The 20,771-nt window shown below is 42.9% G+C and overlaps 1 protein-coding gene across 1 annotated transcript in view; it reads left to right on the top strand.

The window, feature by feature from the left end:
* Positions 1 to 13,698: 13,698 nt before the first annotated feature.
* Positions 13,699 to 20,771, top strand: part of DNAAF11 (dynein axonemal assembly factor 11) — a gene marked incomplete at its 3' end in the record, with an annotated part of 84,326 nt that continues 77,253 nt past the window's right edge. Inside the window, exon 1 of the mRNA XM_081266375.1 lies at positions 13,699 to 13,790. Coding sequence (XP_081122501.1) covers positions 13,781 to 13,790 — 10 coding nt within the window. The 5' untranslated portion in view covers positions 13,699 to 13,780. The remainder of the gene's footprint in view (positions 13,791 to 20,771) is intronic.

The raw sequence follows: 20,771 nt of genomic DNA, 5'->3' as shown, positions 1-20,771 counted from the left end.
AAAGACACAGAAAACTGTTAACAACGTTAGTTTCAGAGCATGCTGTTGCATTGGTGGGATGACATTATTAATTTTCCCTTCTTATCTTTGTATTGTGCACATGGTATAATGAACATAAATCTCTCTAAAATGTTTAAAAGTCAATGAACTGGGAGAGCCGACCCCAGATAGTTCTGATCAGTTTGGGAACTGAAGCTCCAGTTCTCCCTACTCTATGGGGTTTGCATTTCAAGTACAAACAAGAGCAGCTGGCATTTGTAAGTGCTTCAGAGCTTCAGACCCCTTTGCAGGGAGGCTTATCATCTGGTGCCCATGTAGCTCTTAAGATAAATCTTTTTTTTTTCTTTTTTTTTTATTTTATTGTTGGTTGTTCAAAACATTACATAGTTCTTAATATACCATATTTCACAGATTGATTCAAGTGGGTTATGAACTCCCATTTTTACCCTGTATACAGATTGCTGTGTCACATCAGTTACATTTCCATTGATTTACAAATTGCCTTTCTAGTGACTGATGTATTCTGCTGTCTATCCCATTCTCCACTGTCCCCTCACCCCTCCCCTCCCCTCCCCTCCCCTTCTCTCTCTCCATCCCCTCTACTATAAATCGTTTCTTCCACTTATATATTTTTTCTCCTACTCCTCCTTTCCTCTTATATGTAATTGTGTATAACCCTGAGGCTCACCTTCCAATTCCATGCAATTTCCCTTAACTCTCACTTTCCCTCCCGCCTATCATCCCTGTTTAATGTTATTCTTCTTCTCCAGCTCTTCCTCTCTACCCTGTCCTTGGTTACTCCCCTTATATCAAAGAAGACATTTGACATTTGTTTTTTAAGGATTGGCTAGCTTCACTTAGCATAATCTGCTCTAATGCCATCCATTTCCCTCCAAATTCTATGATTTTGTCATTTCTTATTGCAGAGTAATACTCCTCTCTCAACAAAAGAAACAATAAGAGAGATAAACAGGGAGCCTACATCCTGGGAACAAATCTTTACCCCACACACTTCAGATAGAGCCCTAATATCCAGAGTATACAAAGAACTCAAAAAATTAGATAATAAGATAACAAATAACCCAATCAACAAATGGGCCAAGGACCTGAACAGACACTTCTCAGAGGAGGACATACAATCAATCAACAAGTACATGAAAAAATGCTCAACATCGCTAGCAGTCAGAGAAATGCAAATCAAAACCACCCTAAGATACCATCTCACTCCAGTAAGATTGGCAGCCATTAAGAAGTCCAACAACAACAAGTGCTGGCGAGGATGCGGGGAAATGGGTACACTTGTTCATTGTTGGTGGGACTGCAAAATGGTGCAGCCAATTTGGAAAGCAGTATGGAGATTTCTTGGAAAGCTGGGAATGGAACCACCATTTGACCCAGCTATTCCCCTTCTCGGTCTATTCCCTAAAGACCTAACAAGAGCATGCTACAGGGACACTGCTATATCGATGTTCATAGCAGCACAATTCACGATAGCAAGATTGTGGAACCAACCTAGAAGCCCTTCAATAGATGAATGGATTAAAAAATGTGGCATTTATACACAATGGAGTATTACTCTGCAATAAGATAAATCTTATTATCACCCCAATTGACAGAAGGGGTAAAGAGCTGTTCAAGGCTGTTTTAGTCAGCTTTTTCACTGCTATGACTAAAAGATATGACCAAAAAAATTGTGGAGGAGGAAGAGTTTATTGGACTGCTCATGGTTTCAGAGGTCTCAGTCCATAGGAGGCCAGCTCCATTCTTCAAGGCTCTAGATGAGGCTGAACATCATGGCAAAAGAGGGTGGCAGAGAGAAACAGCTCACATGATGATCCTGAAGCAGAGAGACTCCACTCACCAGATACAAAATATATACCCCAAACCCACGCCGGCAATGCCCACCTCCTCCAGCCACACCCCACCTGCCTTCAGTTCCCACTCAGTCAATCCCATCAAAGGATTGATTCACTTATTGGATTAAGGTTCAAATAGCTCAATCATTTCTACTCTAAACTTTCTTGCATTGTCTCACACATGAGCTTTTAGGGGACACTCACCTCCAAACCACAGCAGAGGACGTTCCCAAGCTTTCTCAGTGCATCATTAGGAGAACAAGAAATGAATGACCTGATGTCTTCCCCTTGTGCCTTGCTTCCCTTCATGACCTAGAGACAAGCACCTCCTTATGGTCTCTACAGCAGACTATGGAGAACTATTTTTGAGCCAGATTCAAAATCTTCTAGAGGAAACAGCCTATATTAACTTCAATTATCTTGAATTGAAATCCTAATGACACTGAGAAGAAGACTTGTATCCACCAATCCTTTAGCCAGTACCTTTAACATAAGCGACCTTGAGGATATTAATAGGACTCCTTTCAGTTAGGAGTGGTGTCTAACTCAAACTGACTTGAGAAAAGGAAGATTAATATTTTCTGTGAACAGAAAGCCCAGGGTCCACCTTTAGGTACAGCTTGGTCCAGATGTGTGTTCCATGTCCTCAGGGCTCTCTCCTGACTTCTTCGTCCTCCTCTTCCATATGCTGGCTTCACTCTCAGGTGGGCTCCTCTACTGACGTGACCAGAGAGCCACCAGCAACCTCCCCAGAAATAAGTGTCTCCAACAGTTCTAGGAAGAGTCTCTGTGTGATGCTCTTTGGTTGTTATCACTTCACCAACTGGCCTAGCGGGTCCTGTTTCCACCCTGAGCCAAATGCAGGGGCCAGTAGAGTGCAGAGTTCTTATTGGCCAGACCTTAGACAGGCTGCTAGACTACAGCCTGAAGGAGGGGTCAGTCACACCAAGACCACATGACTAGGAGAGGGAAGCTCCTTGGTGAAAACTTGGGGTGCTGTTACCAGAAGAAGAAAGAATGGATGCTGAGCAGGCAGAGCCAAGAGATGCTTTCTTCCCTGAAGGTTAAACACTGCCCAAAGGGAACCAGATGTCTAGATGACCAGGTTGGGAAATAGGTAAGAGGTGAAAGAGAAAGTACCCACCTAGTTAGGATCCACTGTGTCTGACTACAGGGCTAAGCACTTCCAATACCCAAGTTGGATGTATTCAGAGCTACATTTTACCAGGTGGAAACTTTCAGAATTGGCCAGTCAAGTAACTTGCCCAAAGCCACATAGCTTGTAACAATTTCAAACCCAGATCTGGGGCAAAAAGTTTATTCTTTGCACTAAATCATGAATTACGGGGAAGAAAGAAAGAAATGTGTGTGGCTGTGGAGTAGATATCAGAAGGTTACATTTTTACATTGCTTCAGCTTATCTGAAGTAGTTAGCATTCTCATAAAGTAGTGATTTAATTTTCTATATGATTTTTACCTGGCTTAAATGTCCGAAGAAAAGTGAAGAAGACCATGCAGTTTCTGGAAGACCATGTCTGTTAGTGTTTGATGGATTCTGCAGAAAACTAGCATACAGTTAACACAGGCAAATAGGGAAACCCACAACAGTGTAATTCAGTGATTGAGGCTTTGAGCTTTGGGGTCAAAAATGAGTCAGGCCCTAGGATCTCCAACTTGGCACACTACCCATCCTTTATCTTCCTTTCCCTCATCAGTAGATAGGGACTATAATGCAAGCTGCTTTGGGCAGGTGACGATTCAATAGGAGAATGCATTAGGAGCTCAATGAAGGTGTCAGTCCTCTGCCAATGACAGAACTGTTCAGCTACCCATCTTCAGAGGGGAAAGGAGGTAGCCCTCACTTGGGAAGGAATCATCAAGTAAGGAAAAGCTCTCTGGCTGAGTCACCCCAGAGGGTGACAGTGACACTGCCATTATGCTGAAAGCAAACTTCTGCAGGGCACCCAGCTATCTTTGTTGGGTAACTAATAGCTCAAATGTGACCAGTGCTGTATGTATGAACAGCAAGTAGGAGACAGGAGGAGACATCACAAACGGAGCACATGCAGAATCTGATTTCACACCATCAGGCCCAATCCTTGGGCAGCCTTCCACCTCCCCCTTTCTCGTTTCAGTGAACAAAGTCCAGGAGAAAGGAGGAGAAGACAGGATCCCCCCACCCCTAGCCAAGAGGATTCAGGACTCTTCTCCTAAAGCTTCTGAAATATGCCTGCTTCTCTCCATCACTGTCCTCACCCTGTCCAGCTGCTGCATGGTGCCGTGCTATCCACTCCAGAAGCTTCTCTGCTGCTCTCCCTGCTGCCAGTCCCCTCTCTCATTCCAACCCACCACCATCCACATTCCACCCTGCAACCAAAATCTTTTCAAGACTTGAATTTGAAAAAAAAATCACCTCCAAACCATGTGAAGTTTCTGATCTCGTTTGGAATCACACCCTGCCTCTTTACAAATACAACTATCTTCATCTCTGCCAATCCCTGGCACCCCCTCCTTGCTCCCTGGTCTCTCCATGCCAGCCTCCTTTTTCTGTTCCTTCTTCAGGAGGCCAAGTGTCCCCCACTCTGAGAGCTTTTGCATTTCTATTTCTCTGGGAAAAACCTTCCCACAGCTCTTAACTGTTTCCTTCTCACCCTCAGGTCTCACTGCACATGTCACCTCTTCAGGGAGGCTCTTGATCACCTACTCCCACCATTTTCTCAGCACTCCCCTCTCCTGTCACAGCCGGCAGCATTGACTGAACCTTTTTGCGTAGTATTTATTTGCTTATTATTTGTAACTCTCATGAATAGAGAGGTCCCAGGATGGCCTAAACATTTTCAGGGTTGGTTCCTATTATGTCCCCAGCTACAGGAAACTCAGTACTCTTTGCTGAAAGAAATACCAAGCTCATGGATTAATGGGACCCTCATGTCCACCTACACCACGCAACTTTATACCAACTGCATCTTGGAGGCACGCACTCACATTTACACAGGCATATATTCAGAGTGTGATCACTACACACTCTACACATGTATTAAACTATTATACTATACCTCAAATGTATGTACAGATATTATTTGTCAATTTTTTTAAAATGCTGATTCTTATTTTTTTTAAAAAAGAAAAAAACAGACTTTGTAATAGATGATGTCAGTTCTCCTCATTCATATAAGCAAAATCTTGAGACTACAACTTCTCTCTAAGCTGGAATGGACAACTTTTAATTCCCAAAGAATCTGTGGGCAAAGCCTCTCTCTGCTTTTAGGACACATGATGCCCAGCAGAGCTGGGTGACAAGGAAGGTGAGACCCCATTCAGCAGCTGCCACCAAACTTGAGAAGGTTTGATTGATATGTCAAAATCTTTTCACAAAGAACATAAATCAAAGAAGATGACTGACAGTGAAGTAAACATTTTAGAACTACAGTAATTAGGAATATATTAGCAATTAAAATAAACTTATTATCATTAGCAAAATTGGCAGTTACTTGCGATTTCCCTGGGGGCCTCATTTCAAGTTTATCCTTGTAGATTATATTAGGAAGGATTAATGTTTTCAGAGATACAGTTTTAATTTTTGTGGATCTCATTTACTCCTGTCCCTATCGGCAGTTACTTGAGCTCAATGTTTCTCAAATAATAAACTTGTGGACACCAGGTTTTTCATGCACTGGCCCCAGGTGTTCAACACTGAAACTGAATAAAGCTATTGTTTGCTCATTTCTCAGAGAAAATTAAATTTTTTTTAAGTTTTTTTTTTCCTTTCCTAATTCTTTTTCAGGCCTTCAGCACCTGCCACCACTTGTCTCTTAGGAAGAGCCAGAAAATGACAAAAACATTGAACCTGACCAAGGGAAAACCTGGGACAGCGCGTTGCTCAGCGTGGATCGTGGTCCTACATAGGGACATGTGCCTCTGCATGGTAACAACAGCAGGAAGGAGCTTTCCGCCTCTCTCACCCTGTGTTCCTGATTTTCCTTGCCCAATGGGGAGGGTCTCCGCTGACATAGTAAGGATCCAGGTGGCATCCGTGATGGTTCTTTATTGTTAGCAATGAAAATGACCCTGGTGACAGAGTCAAAAAGGATTGGAAGGATATTAAAGAGCTCATATAAATGACAGAATCTAGGTAAGTATGTAATAAAGAATTTGGCTTTAACCAAAAAGAAGTTCTGACCTTTGTCCTCAGCTTCTAGGAGGAGTAATTTCTGTTTTTTGCTTCTGTGGGGACCTCGGGTCATAGTGATTAGTAACAATGTGATTTGGGGTAGGGGTTGGCTATTCCCATGTAGTTTAGGGGAGGGATGTCTATGCCAAAAATACTGACCATGTGACCGGCAGTAAGGGTGGGGCTTTAGATCACATGGTATCTGTTGATCCGGAGACTAAGATCGATGACATGGACGACCCACCAGTCAACCAATCATGCCTATGTGCGGAAGCTCCAGCAAAAATTCTGGACACCAAAGCTCAGATTAGCTCTCCTGGTTGGCAGTGTGGTACTCCACAAGTACATCCCACATTTATGCTGGGAGAGAAATGTGCCCTGACTCCATCGTATAAGAACAATTGAAGCTTCTAGACTGTGTGTTTCTTCTTGGTGAATCTTCATATGTAGCTTTCCCTGCAGCAGTAAACTGCAGTGGTGAGCATAGCAGCTTTCAGTAAGTTCTGCGGGGGTTCCCAAAGTTTTGAAACTTATGGTGGTATTTTGAACCCTCCTACCCGTAAGTGTGCAGTTGGTATCAGAAGTGAGGGAAGTCAAAAATTTTGTAATTGGCCTTAGTGCTTTTCAGTAGAATCAGCAAAATTTGCAATGGGCAGGAATTGGAGGTGCTGTAGAGAGCCAGGAAACTGGATGAGGGAACCATATTGACCTTCCCTAGGTGCTCCTTCCAGAGAAGAAACTCATGGACAAATTTAGATCCTGTGTCTCCCACACTGGCTGTTTTTGCATGGATAGTAGAAAAATAGGAGCTTCTACATTTTACATTAGCTTTTACAGCGAAAATCCAGACCGCAGAATTGCCCTTTGATAAGACCCAGAAGATAGATATTGAGCATAAGACATGTCAAATATCTGCTTCAAAAGTACCACTGCATGAGAGATGATCAACAAGAGCAAGAGACTACATTGGGTCAGAGATCCTCTATTCAGAAGAATCGGAAGACTGTGCTGGGAAGGAGCCAGGAATGACTCATGCCCTGACCTTCAGGGGCACCCACTGCCAGGAGGGAGCTGGGAAGGAGTGGGGAAGCCTGGTTGGGTGAGGGGAGCAAATAGGGAAACAGGAAGCAGGTCAGAAGACCTGAAAAGAAGGGGGCATGCCAGGCGCCTATCCAAGAGAGCTGACATGATTGGAAATGAATGAAACAGTTTATCCTATTGCCTTTACTCTAAGTGCATTTGAGACCTGCCACTAGTGAGATTGTGTTCTTTATGGACAATGATTAACTGAATCGGAGTTTTCACCCTGGGGCAACATGCAAGGGAGGTGTTATTCAAACAGATGTGAAATCATCTCTGACAGTGAAGGGTTTAAGTTTAATTAATGGGATTTAATACATATGCCAGTATTTTATGCTATTCTACTTTTCAGGTGAGAATTATTGGCTTAGTTGAGCAGGAAGGGAATCTGTGGTAATGGAGCTTTGGGCTGAAGAAGAGCTCTGGAAACTGCACTGCACCAGGGTGCTTTATTTGCTGATTGATCTGGGCACATACAGCACTGGCTCCAGTAGCATCAGAAAGTGTGGGAATGACTTTGATTCATGGTTTTCAAACCTGACTTTTGTTCAGTTACCCATGAGTTAGATCCACGTGTTGCACCTTCAACATCAAGCACCATCAAATATGGTATCCCCGTTCCCAGGCCCACACAGAAAAATCATTGATTAGATTGTCTCAGTTCTCCACACGTCAGCGTTGGACACCTGCTTCAACCTGAGATGATCTTCTCTTACGTGTCTTATATATTAGAATTTGAACAGAAAATGTAGGCTGATAAGTGGGGGCTTGCAAACCACCAAATCCAGCTTCCCACCAAATGAGGCATCAATTTGCAGAACCCAGACAGGTGGCTCAGCCCACTAAACACAAAAGTGAAAGGGGCTTATCCACTTCTCCATGCAGTCAGCTCCAACATTTCAACTATTTTTCATTCCATTAAAACTAGCCACATATTCAAAACAAATATTTAAAATGTCTCATGATTTTGTTAGTTAGAAATCCTGGCAGGGATTAGATGGGTGATTCTTTTGTTCCATGTGGCATTGACAGAGGTCTGTCATTCCATGATATTCAGTTGACAGATGAGCTGGTTTAGACACTCCTGTGTCTGACTCTTGGGCAGAGACAGTTGGAAGTCTGGGGCTTGGCTGGAGAGGACTTTCTCACTTGGCTTCTCCAGCACGGTGACCTCAGGATAGTCAGTCTTTTACATGATGACTCAGAGTGACAGGAGCCAGTGTTCAGCAGTGATGAAGTTGCAAGAATTCTGTATGAGCTAGTTTTGCAGTAAGAGGGTTTCTTTCCTTGTACTTTATTGGTTGCAATGGTAGGAAGCATGTTCAGAGGCAAAGGGAGGGGAACTGGCAAGGTCCTTCAACCAGAGGGATGGAAAATAATTTGCAGCCAGGCATTACAAACTTGACCTCTCAAATAGAGATGTCAAGAGCATTAGTTATGGGCAAACACTAGGTGCTATTATCTCTTTTAAACCTTGTCAAAATCTAATGTAGTAACTGTTCCCATTTTCGACAAGAAAACTGAGACTCAAAGAAGTTGAGTAATTTGTTTAGACCTCTGTACTTGGTCACTATCTTCTGAATATATTCAAATTAATAATAATCCTTCTTAAAATGTCAACTCTTGCCTTATTAAGCTAGTGGAGATGGGCAGAAGTTTAAGCAAATAAATTTAGATAATCACAATTTATTCTACACTTAATTTTAAAGAGTATGTTTGTTCTTCCATTTGATTATTGAAGCATCTGATGTTTGGGTAATTCTTACTCATTTGCACTAATTGACGCCCCCGACATGGGACAAGGAGACACTGGACAGTTATCTAGTCATGCTGATCTACTTCTCTTCTCTTTTCCTGCTTCATCCCACCATGAGGGAGCAGTCACACCTCAGACTGATTCCTAGACTGACTTCAACACTGCAACTCTCCTTCCATCTCCCTGGAGGTAAGCTGGGCAGTTCAGATTGATGGTCTCAGATCTTTTACATTGGATTGGGACAACACAGACTGGATTTCTTAATCTGAAAAGTGAGCATAATAACAGTGTCCACTTTTTGGGGTAACCACCTATGGGGGAGATTACTTGTTTTTTTTAATCAACAGTTAACCCATTCTGTCAAGTGCTTTTCTATGGGTTTTATGCATATGTGTCAATCACTCCTCCCAGAGACTGCACTATGGAAGGAAAGGAGAGTGGAAGGGAGAGAAAGGAGAAAAGTGGGAGGGAAGGAGAAGGAAGAACAAAATCAAAGTTGTAGAGGTACTAGAAAACTAGGAGGCTTGGTTTAGTGGTTATGAAGCTGAGATGAAGAAACACTTTCGAAGGAAAATTAATGGAGAGTATAATGGAACTGGAACCAGAGTATTGGTTACACATCATAAAAATACTAAGTTATATATAGCAATGAAAATAAGAACCACAGAGCTTTCTAGGTCAATGTGACTGGAGTTTATCCAGCACAAATGAAGTAGGAGTACTATTTTCTTGTGATTGGAATTTAAAAAATAAAAACTTTTCAAGATTTATTTCTTCTACTTTCTACACACAAAATGTTGAAGCAGTTTGCTCAAGAAGTATTGCTCATCTTGCTCTATTTCCAGGAGCCAAAGACATGAGTCTATTTGGAATGATGATTTGCATAAACAGACAGGCATCATGACTCTTTAAACTAGATCATTCATGTTGAGTGAAATAAACTCGTCTTTACTAGGAGATGTCACGTTGTGATTTATTTCCCAATTTCCTCTGCTGTCAGCGAGCTGTAATGATCACAGCACATTGCACACACGTCCTGCATACCCATGGGTCTAAGGAATGCAGTGACTCTGATGTGGAGAAGGACGCAGCATGACCAGTCCAGGATGGCCCAGGCAAACAGCAAAGACATGTTCCTGGCTTCTCCAGGATCTCCAAACCTCGTTTCGATTCTTGTGCCACAATGAAAAAATGTAAAATCAGACACAAAAAGTCCAGCCAGGAATTTCATTACAAGTGAGAGTAAAGCAAGGCTCAAGCAAAGAACATTCGAAAGAGGAAGAGTGGGTTGACTCCAAGCAGAAAATGAGAACAGAAGCAATTCTGCTTCCAAATGTATTGCTGTTTGATGTTTGCCAGGAGAACTGGGGTCTACCTGCTGCAGCCTTCACCAAATAGATATTTAATGCCTCCTTAAACTTCGGGGGAGGGGGGTTGACCTTAGTTGGTCTTTTCCAGAACAGTTGTGGTGACCTCCACTCAGGGAGTCTCCATCCTCAAGTCAATTCTGTGTTCATGAGGATGCTGATGTCAATGACGAGACAAACTTCACCTTAGGGTGCCTGCACTATTAATGAAATCTCCCTTCTAGACTACGTTAAGAAACCTATCGGGGACTAGGGTTGTAGCTCAGTGGTAGAACACTTGCCTAGCATGTTTGAGGTCCTGGATTCGATCCCCAGCACCACATAAAATTAAATAAACAAAATAAAGGTTTTGTGTCCATTTAAACTAAAAATATTTGTTTTAAAAAAGAAACCTATGGCCATAAATCCTAATTTTACAATGACCTCAGTAGACACTATCAGGAGTTAGCCACACTGATCTTCCCTTCTTGACAGATTTCTTAATATTTCCCCTTTTCCCCCTCATGTTTATTCTCAGGATTGGTACACCTATCACTTTTCTACAAGAGACTCAATTATTTATTAGCCTTAAAAGCAATTTTAAGAAAACCTGTGACCCTGCTATGTTATTGGTTTGCATTCCACTGCTCATAACACCCTTCTTAGTGATCCTGCTGAGGCCGGGAGATGTGGTCCTTGCATGTAGAACAATCACACTTTTGGAAAGGTTTGCTCTCAGACTTATTTGGTTATTCAACAAATATTTACTGGGTATCAAATGAGTGTCAGAAATTCTGCTGAGAGCTAGAACTTAGAGATGGAAGCAAATGAACAAAGGAGGTCCTCCTCTGCCCTCTAGTAGCACTTACTCTAGAAATGAAGCAGTCTAGAACTTAGGCTGGGTACAAAACTCTGGCTTACCTCAGTGATACAATCTCACTAGAATTCAGTTTCCTTATCAGCAATATATTGATGATATCAAGTCTTTTCCAAAGGCTGCTTTCAGCAGCCTTGTTAATAGAATTAACAATCTCCAAGTGTGTAGGTGGTGTTGAGCACACAGTGCGTAAAAAGAACTTAGGACTGGTACCCATAGAAGGACAGCTTTAATGTTTGTTCACTTATGAATGAGGAATAGAATAATTTGGTCCTACAGAAATTAAGGTTCACAGAAAATATCTAAGGTCCTGCCTTAGTCCCGTTTTGCGACTATAACCCAACACTGGGTTGTTTGTAAGAAACAGAAATTCATTTCTCATGGTCCTGGAGGCTGGAAAGGCAGAAGCAGTTTATATGTCTGGTGAGAATACAGCCTCTACTTCCAACACTGTCCATTAGCCAGGAGGAAAACTATGTCCTTCCTTGGTGGAAGAGCCAGAAGGGGCGAACAAGGGCCGTTCCTTCTGTCAGACTTTTCCCATGATGCCCACTATGCCCTCATGTCTTAATCACCTCCTGAAGACCACTCCTCTTAATACTGTTGTGTTAGGGATTAAGAGTCAACATAAACTTTGGAGGAGACAAATGTAGAGCAGTTCCTTTGACAACTAGAGAGGTAAGCCTGGGGCTGGGAGTTTAAGAGTGAGTAAGTCTGAGGGTGAGGAGACACACCAGAGCCAACATGGCAGATCCCTGAACTGTAATTGCTCTTCAGAACTTTCTAGAGTCCTGGATTGACTCAGAGACTGATATCCTTTGTACTGAGCCTGATCACATGCCACTGTCAACTTAGAAACTAATCTTTCTACCTGAAATACCTCCTTGTTTTAACTTCCTGCCAGAAGCCAGATCCTTTTAAGCCTCAATAAACTTCTTGCTGTCAAAATGCACAAGTTCAAGCACAGGAACATTTGCTAAAAACTCCTGCCACTCTTCATCTTCTCCATGAGTAATCAGATGTCAGTGCTCCAACGTCTCAGAGGAACATTCAAAGATGATTATCCACACTGTCATCTTCATATGGAAATGGAGGAGGAGTACAGCTCTCAGAGGTGGAATCATCTGCCCAGTGCCACACCGTAACAAACATGTATGTACACTTAAATCACATTTTCAACGCCACAGCTCATAATCTTTATCACTACTGTCCTGCTTTAAAAAATAAATGGGGGAATGAGAGCAACTAGACTTTTGTGTTTAGAAACAGTAGAGGCCACCTAAGTTAATAGTTTCAGCACTTTTGGGGTCTTGTTGGAACTCCAAATATTTCTCTCACTATGGGGTCATGTCACTTGATGTCCCACGACTCCAGTTCAATTATTTTAGCTTGACATTTAAGGCTCCATTACCCATAATCTGTTCTCTGATGCTACTGTTCAAAAATTCTTCCATGCAGTTCTTTCATTGCCAGAGTGATCAGTGTCCCTGGTCCCTTCTTTCCTCCATCACATTTGACTTTCCTGCTTCTCTGCCCATATTCATACTTTTGTCTCCATTTGAAAAAACCTTTAAAAGGACCAATGATAAATTCTTAACAGGTATCTGCTGAAATAATACATTTATTTGCACTCAGCATTGGTCTATGCATCTCTTTTTAAAATGTAAATATTCATATTAGGATAAGAAGCATGCACTCCGTTTGTTTACTGTAACTGGAATGGAAGGTGGTTTTACCTTTTACATATTGCACTTTTTTTTTTCTCCAAATGAGATAATAGAAAAAGTTGAAGGGGGTAATGGATGGTGTTTTTACAAAAAACTGTTAGCAGGAAATTGGTGTTGGGCAGAGACTTTAAAGAGGTGAAATATAACAATGACAACTAGTCTTTATACTGAGCCTGTTGTTTTTAAGAAGTATCTTTCATTCAAAGAAATTATCTCATAAAAGATTCACCATGATCCTTTGAGATCCTTTGAGATCCATGATTCCCACTGATGTTACAGATATAGAAATTGAGACTAAGGAAGTTTGAGGTCGCATAGCTAGTAAAGAGAGTGGAGCCAAATCCAAATCTCCTGGATTTGGATAAGTTTAATAAAAACACACAGACACAGGAGCTAAATCAAACACACTCAGACACACACACACACACACACACACACACACACACACACCCCATGCTGAAAGCCAAGCCATGCCTAGGAGGCAAGTCTCTCTCTCTCTCTCTCTCTCTCTCTCTCTCTCTCTCTCTCTCTCTCACACACACACACACACACACACACGCACACGCACACGCACACGCACACGCGCACGCGCGCGCAGCATGCTGAAGTCCTGCCTAGGAGGCAGATCCCATTAGGAAGTAAGGGCGTCCCGTGATTCTTTGAGCAGCCGGGACAGTGAATTGGGGTGAGGCAAACAGCCTGCAGAAGCCGCGGGTGGGGACGTGGCCAGGACTAGTTTGGTTGGGAGAGACCTTGTGTCCTCCGGAGATTTTCCCCCAGGTCTCCCGGCTTTTCCTAGCCAAGGGCAGGAAACACGGCTCCTCTTAGCCCCGCGCGGCCGCCGTAGAGTCCCCGTTGCCATGGCTCCCGGGTTCCCGCCGGACGCGCTGAGCAGTGGCTACCAGGCGCTAAGCGAGTCTTGGGGGTCCGGGTCGGGCTTCCCGGACCAGCGAAGCCGACGGGCGCCATGGGCCGGAGTAAGCGACCCCCTCCGCGTTCCCGCCCCCATCCGGCCCTTCCCACCGTCCGCAGATCGTGCGGGTCCCCGCCGCACCGGCCGGTTCCAGGAGGCCCAGGTTTCCCTTCCTCGAAACCCGCGAGGCGGGGAGGGGGCAAAAGGGCGTTGGCCTGGACCGAGGGCCGCGGCCGCGCGCGGGTTCAGGCGTCAGCACCGGGTCGGGGGCCCGCACCGCCCAGCCCAGCCGCGAGGTCCCAGGCAGGTCCCGGTCCTGGGCAGCCTTCTGCGGACCGTCCAGGGATAGCATGCCGCAGTGGAGGGCTCCGGAGCCCATGGGGACAGGCGTCTCCACCCGCCTCGGCGACTTTGAGCCAGGGACCTCACCTCTGGGCCACAGCCTCCTCATCTCCGACGTGCAGTGTTATTTTACAGACATGTAAATGTGAAGTGTTGAGTCCACAAGGTGATGGGTGAGCAGTTATTTATCTGAGCTTGAACCATTCTGAGCAACACGTTTTGGACCCCCGCAAATGGCAGTTTAGTTTAGCTCCACCTAATTTATCACACTTGCCATTGTAAAAGTGCTATAAAAATTAATATTCTTTATTCAAGAGACTGTGCTACATGATGGGGTCCCTGCGTTGCAGTTGCCGACAGCCTGGTTGTGGTAGTGGGTGGGGGAGGATCAGAGAAGGTGGAGGGAGGAGTCTGTAAATGTTAGGACCACACTCCAAACAGTCACCAATAGATATTTCCTCTCAGAGCGCCATCTGCACCTTTGGTTGGTCCCACCTGTTTTATTTGATTTTTCTTCCTGATCAACATAACTTTTTCTTTGTGGATTACCCTTTGCTCTTTCTCTGAATCTCACTCACTTTCATTTGTTACATCATTAACTTATCAGATTTACAGCCCCACTCGGAGTCATTCAGTGAGGATACATTGATGAACAAGACAGGGGTCACCTTCCTAGCAGAAGGCAAACACAGATGTTGTGGTTGTAGCCCGTGTGGAGAGGGGTGCCTGAATCCCCAGAGGGAACACAGGGGCCCTTACTCCCTGGTAGGTTGAGGCTTCTCCCAGGAAAAGGAAACATTGGAGGCTTGTGAAAGTGAGAACAGGGCCTCTTGATGGTCATTGGGGGAGCCCAGGTGAGGGATAGGAAAAACAAAAAAAAAAGATGGAGGGCAGAGATAATGGAAGTCCCCAGGAAAAGGCCGGTGGGACTCAAGTCACACAGATTTTGGAGATTATACTGAGAATATAGAAATCTGCAAGATTTAAAATTCACAAAAGAGTGACAGGGAAACCGAAGGGTTTTGTTCCGAGACATGACTTGACCATGTAGGAGTTCAAATGGGAGAGATGGGTCTAAACCCAAGTCCTGGCAGCAGGACAAATGACTACTCCTCTTTTGAGTACTCACTGTGTGCCAGGCCTGGTTAAATGTTTTATATGCATTCTCCCAAAGATGCCCTCTGGACCCTGCATCACACTGCCCCCTGAGGAATCAGGGCAGATGGACAGATTTGAGTGGTTCAGGTGGAGAGGGTGGTCTTCCCTGCTGCTCCCCTGCAATCCCTCTCACACATTGCATCTCCCCCGTGCTTCGCTATAAATGGCCTCCATATCATGCTAACACTTCAATTTTTCTAGAAGGGTTGGGATGTATAGCATATTACTTTTTCCTTGAATTCTTGGTAGTGTGTATCAGTGCAGACAGCTGTGCCTTCTTTGTGGGAAGGTTTTAACTGCATATCTGATTACTTTGGAAGGCAGAGGGTTTGCAGCTTGCCCATGTCTTCCCGAGTGAGCTTTGGTAGTTTTTATCTTTTAAGGAATTTACCTATTTAATGTAAGTTCTTGAATTTTTTGCATAAAATCATTTATATTATTCCTTTATTGTCCTCTTAACATCTGTACAATAGATATGACATCACTTTTCTCACTCCTGATATTGGTATTTCATATCTTCTTTCTTTCTTTCTTTCTTTCTTTCTTTCTTTCTGGGTAGAAGTTTACCTAATTTTATTTTCTTAAATCTTAATATTTATTGGCTTTGCCTATTTTTGGTTTTCCATTTTATTGATTGCTGTTATAATCTTTTATTTACTTTCTTCTGCTCATTCTAGGTTTAATTTGTTCTTTCTGGTTTCTTAAAGTGAAAGCTTTTGTTCATGACTGTTCTCATTTCTTACTACAGGCATTTGGTGCTATAAATTTGTAGCTGTAGCCCATAAATTTTGATATGCTATTTTTTCCATTTTTTCATTCTGTTCAAAATGCTAATTGTCCTCCTGATTTCCTGAAGACCGGTGTTTTAAAAAATTACTTTCATACATTTTGTCTGGATTTTAAGTTATTTCAGGCTGTGAGGATAAATCCTATCCTATGACTCCATTATATCTGGTGCCTAAATTCTCTGCTATTCTTACAGTTGGTCTGGCCTTGCTCCTATGCTTTTTCTGCCCTCTGGTTCCAAAATGAAAACCTCATCATATGCTACCACTGCAGTGCTCTGGTTTTTACATTTAGCTTTTAGTAACCAATTAGCATCTCAGTCTTTCATTACCAATTGTTTGTAGCCTCAATCTGCCCAATACCACTGTCCCTTTGCCTATTGTTTTCCCCATATTTCTCTAACGTCTGCTGTATCACACTAGTGCATTCCCTCCAGCTGCTCTCTCATCTCTTTTCAACACCACTCAGCCTTGATGATTACTAGCTACCTCAGGCTAGGCACTATGTTCCACTGACCATCAGTGTCCATATGGACATTCCTGTAGCAAGCGATCTAACTACAAGTCCCCATCTTATCGACCATCAGCCTTCATGGATCTCTTCTGGAGTCAATTCTTCCAGGAAGCAGACTTTCAGATGGAGATTAGCATGCAGGAGGTCTGTGAGGTAGAGCTCTTGGGGAATTTGGACCTTAAAGAAGGCCTCAGCTAACCAACCCCAGGAGCTCTAAACTCAGGATAGACCTACTGACTTGTCCAAGTTCTGAGGAAGGGCTGGTCTTTTACAGTCACACAACCCTCTCTGAATAGGGCTCTCCTGGAAAAGATGTGACCTTGGTGGATGTGTACTTCTTTAGCTGAGGTGACTCCGGAAGAAGGTGGACACTCCCAGCATCGAGGGGAATGACTCAGTTTTGAAGGAGAGACTGGGCAGCAGTTTGCATCATCCAAGATAGCCTGGGGTGCCCTCCTCGTTTCTTTTTCTAGTAAACATCTACTCTCATTTCCTGATTTAGCTTAGGTTTCACCCCCTACAACCTTCTTCTGACATCCTTCCTCTGACTCAATAGCACTGCCCACCCTCCCTTCTGTCTATCACTCTTCCTGGATGCTTCTGTCCTCCCCCATCGCATGTTGTGCTCTTTAATAGCAGCCTGTATAGCATAGCTCCCAAAGGTATCACTGGATCAGTAGAATTGCTCCTGATGCTCATGAGGATGACCCTGAGCTAGTAAGAAAAGATGGGGCAAATATGTAATTCTGTTTTTTAAAGTTTCCATTTGAAATGGTTAAAAAAGTTTAGATACTACAAAAGGTAAACTTCCTATTTGTAACTCCTTTATTTCTATTTAATATCTATTTCACATGTGTATCTGCTAGGTCTTTCATGATGTTTGACAATACTGAACAATATGCTAGACTCATATTGGTTGATTTTATTCTAATCCAATGAAAAATATGGCTATTTATAAAACATGATACTTCTCCGAGTCAATCTGACTCTTGTATTTTGTTATTTGAATTTTTCTAAAATAAGAAAGTGAAGGAATGTTTCATCTAGTCCCTTTGTACATTCTTAATCCCATCTCTCTTTAAACAGTCTTATGATGGCATACTAATGCTTCCCAAGAATGTTTAAATTCCTAGAGTGATCTCACCTAAGTGTAGTGCTGCATTATGCAGAGTAGGAATTTCTAAAGGTGACAGTGTTCCTTGGAGTTAAAGAATGTTTGGTTTAGATTAGTATGTAAAACTGCAAAATGCTTTCCCATTTAAAAGTGTGAAATGCTATAATCTCCACACACCATGTAGATATTTTTTGCAATTTTCTTCTTGGGGACTCTGGTTTTTGCACTGATGTTTGCCATTGCAGGTGAAGTGGTGTTGTGTAACAGCAGTTTCCTGAGTGCTGTAAAACCATATGCCACACAGCACTTTGCTTATTTTCAAAGAGTTCAGAAAAGGGCCATCGGGAGGTTTCCTACCATTGTGGCTCTCCCTTCCTCTATGCTTCTCCATTTTTAAGTCTATCCTAATTGTGTTTACTTGCTGCTACTGGGCAACCTGCCTTCCTCTCCTTTGTGTGCATAGGAACTAGTTATCCATGCTCTGGGATATCCTTACCCCACCCTTTTAATCTAATAGCGATTTTTTAACATCTTAAATATCATGATTAGGAGACAGAGATCAACACAACTCCTTTCTGATATCTGCATGCCTCTGAAAGGGATGATTTGATAATTGCATGCAAATGATCAGTTTTAAACATATAATAGTAGATGAAAAGAGTTTCTTAAATTTTGAGGATTTAGTAAGAAAATGTGGAATGATATTTGGTACCAGTAGGACTTTGTCAGGCCTGTAAGTCTTCATGGTTAAACAGATTGGAAAAGTCTTAAGACTGTAGAGCTGGGGAAGCCTATGGTTGATACCTTTAGTGGCCCCCAAGAGCCAAGAAGGGTGTGTGGGTGCTCATGTGACCATTCAAGGCCAGAGACCAGGTGATGCTTGAGATGCTACCAGAATTCCCCCAAACACATTGGATCCAATCACGGATGGCAGCTCCTTTGGAGTTCAAGTGAGGAAGGTTACAACTTCGATAGGAATGCCAAACTTAGGCCTCAACCAGGATATGGGCAAGAATATATGTAAAGGCCCTGTGCCAAGTTATAAATAAAATTGTTAAATAAAGTACTTCTTTCTCTCTTGGGAAGTATGCCTTGATAATAACCCTGAAGACTACATTTAATTTAAGCTTCTCAGACTCCTTGGAGTTGGCCTGGGGAGAGCTGGATCTTTGGTCTACTCCTCACTTCTCTTCCCACCCCTGGCTGGATCCAGAGCCCATGCTCATGTATGATGGTGGGTTCTGTAGCTACCTACCATTAGGCACTGGAGATCTGATAAATGAGTATCTACAACATTTCATTAAGATTGTTCAGATAATATTGGTTGTGCCATTTCAAACCCTTAACCCACATTACATCCTTGAGAAGAGAATTATTTTTGTAGATAAATTACAGATAGAGAATTCATTTTAAATCCATAGTAACTATCATATTCTCAAATTGGCTTTGCTCATTTACTCATTATCAGTTGATTAAAACTGTTAGAACTAACTTGGTGTGGAGGGGGTAGTTTTAATACCTTTCAGATTTAGTTTCAGGAAGTTTTGTTTTTTTGTGTTTTTGCTTTTTTTTTTTTCTTCCTCAAATAGAACACTATGTGTAACTTGCCCTATGAATTAGTGGTGGCATTTCCGGGACTGCACAGTATACCTTACAGGGGTCCCAGCAAGCCAGGGCTGGTGGCTGCTACCCTTCAGCCTCCTTTGCAGCCAGAGTCCCTTCCCAGGCCAGGTTTGCAGCGGTATCTGCTTATCAGTGGAGCCAAAGCTTAGAGCAGCTGGAACATTCCTTATTTATGATATTTTAATCTCGGTACCTCTACAGTCCCTTTGTCTTTTTTCCTAAATAACTGTCATTGCAGCACCCTCTCTCCTACCACAGAAGTACCTAAGTACACTTAACTGCACACAAATGGTTGATTCATACATGTTTTTACATTTAAAAAGAAGGACAAACTCCATTTTTAAGGATGTGGTATAGAGGGCTGGGGATGTGGCTCAAGCGGTAGCGCGCTCGCCTGGCATGCGTGCGGCCTGGGTTCGATCCTCAGCACCACATACCAACAAAGATGTTGTGCCCGCCAAAAACTAAAAAATAAATATTAAAAAACTCTCTCTCTCTCTCTTTAAAAAAAAAAGGATATGGTATAGAGGTGGGGCAGCCAAAGGCGCTGTGGAGAACATGCCTCAGTTAGTTGAATCTGTATATTCGGGAAGCTGAGGAATCTCAAATGCCTCTTATTTGCTCATGTTGAAGTGACACAGCAGAGAACTTGGGAACACCAGGCCTGGCTCTGGACTCCACATTTAAAACCCAGTTGGCACTGACTGCCAAGGCTCAAGCAGGTTACTCAAACTCTGTCCTTTGATTCCTCAACTGACAAATGTAAATAATAATTCTACATATTCACATTTTAATAGATGCAAAGCATTTAGAATAGTGCCTGGCACCCTCCACTGACAATGAATAAGTCTTTATTGTCCCCTAGAATGGGCAAGCAGTATTCTGCTTAAAAAGTGAGGCTTCAACTATATTGATAACATCTTTTTTCCCCCTGGCACTGGTGATTGAACCCAGGGATGCTTTACTATGAGTCACATCCCCAGCCTTTCTCATTTTTTATTTTGAGACAGGGTCTTGCTAAGTTGCTAAGTTTTGAGGCTGGCCTCAAATTTGTGATCTTTCTGTCTCACCCAAGTTTCTGGGGTTATAGATGTGCACCACTGCACCCAGGAGTAACATCTTTAACAGCACTAGGATAGCAGGATTTCTCCATTGTCATTGCCTCTTTGACTTTGCTGCATCTTATAAAGATGATCCATGATTTCATTCCTGGCTCCAGCAGGGGAGCATGGTATGGTCCCCAGCCACTTGGTGCCTATTCTTGATCTTCCTAGTCTAAGAAGCCCCAGGCTATACCTCATTCTTATTAGGAAGCAAAGCAACTCTGCTCCTCCTCTGAGCAGCATTTTATTCCTCTTGAAAGCAAACTAAGTATTGCTTACTTTATAAGATTGCAATAATTGTTCTTTTCCTTTCCCTTAAGCTGAACTTAAATTAATAAAATGTTGGTTAAATGAATGAGTGAATGGCCCCTCCTTATTGAATGATGGGAGATATTCTCCTATTTCC

Source organism: Spermophilus citellus (assembly GCF_964194105.1).
Source record: "Spermophilus citellus genome assembly, chromosome: 14".
Classification (NCBI taxonomy): domain Eukaryota; kingdom Metazoa; phylum Chordata; class Mammalia; order Rodentia; family Sciuridae; genus Spermophilus; species Spermophilus citellus.
The sequence above is the reverse complement of the archived record's forward strand: the minus strand, read 5'-3'. Positions and strand labels throughout refer to the sequence as shown.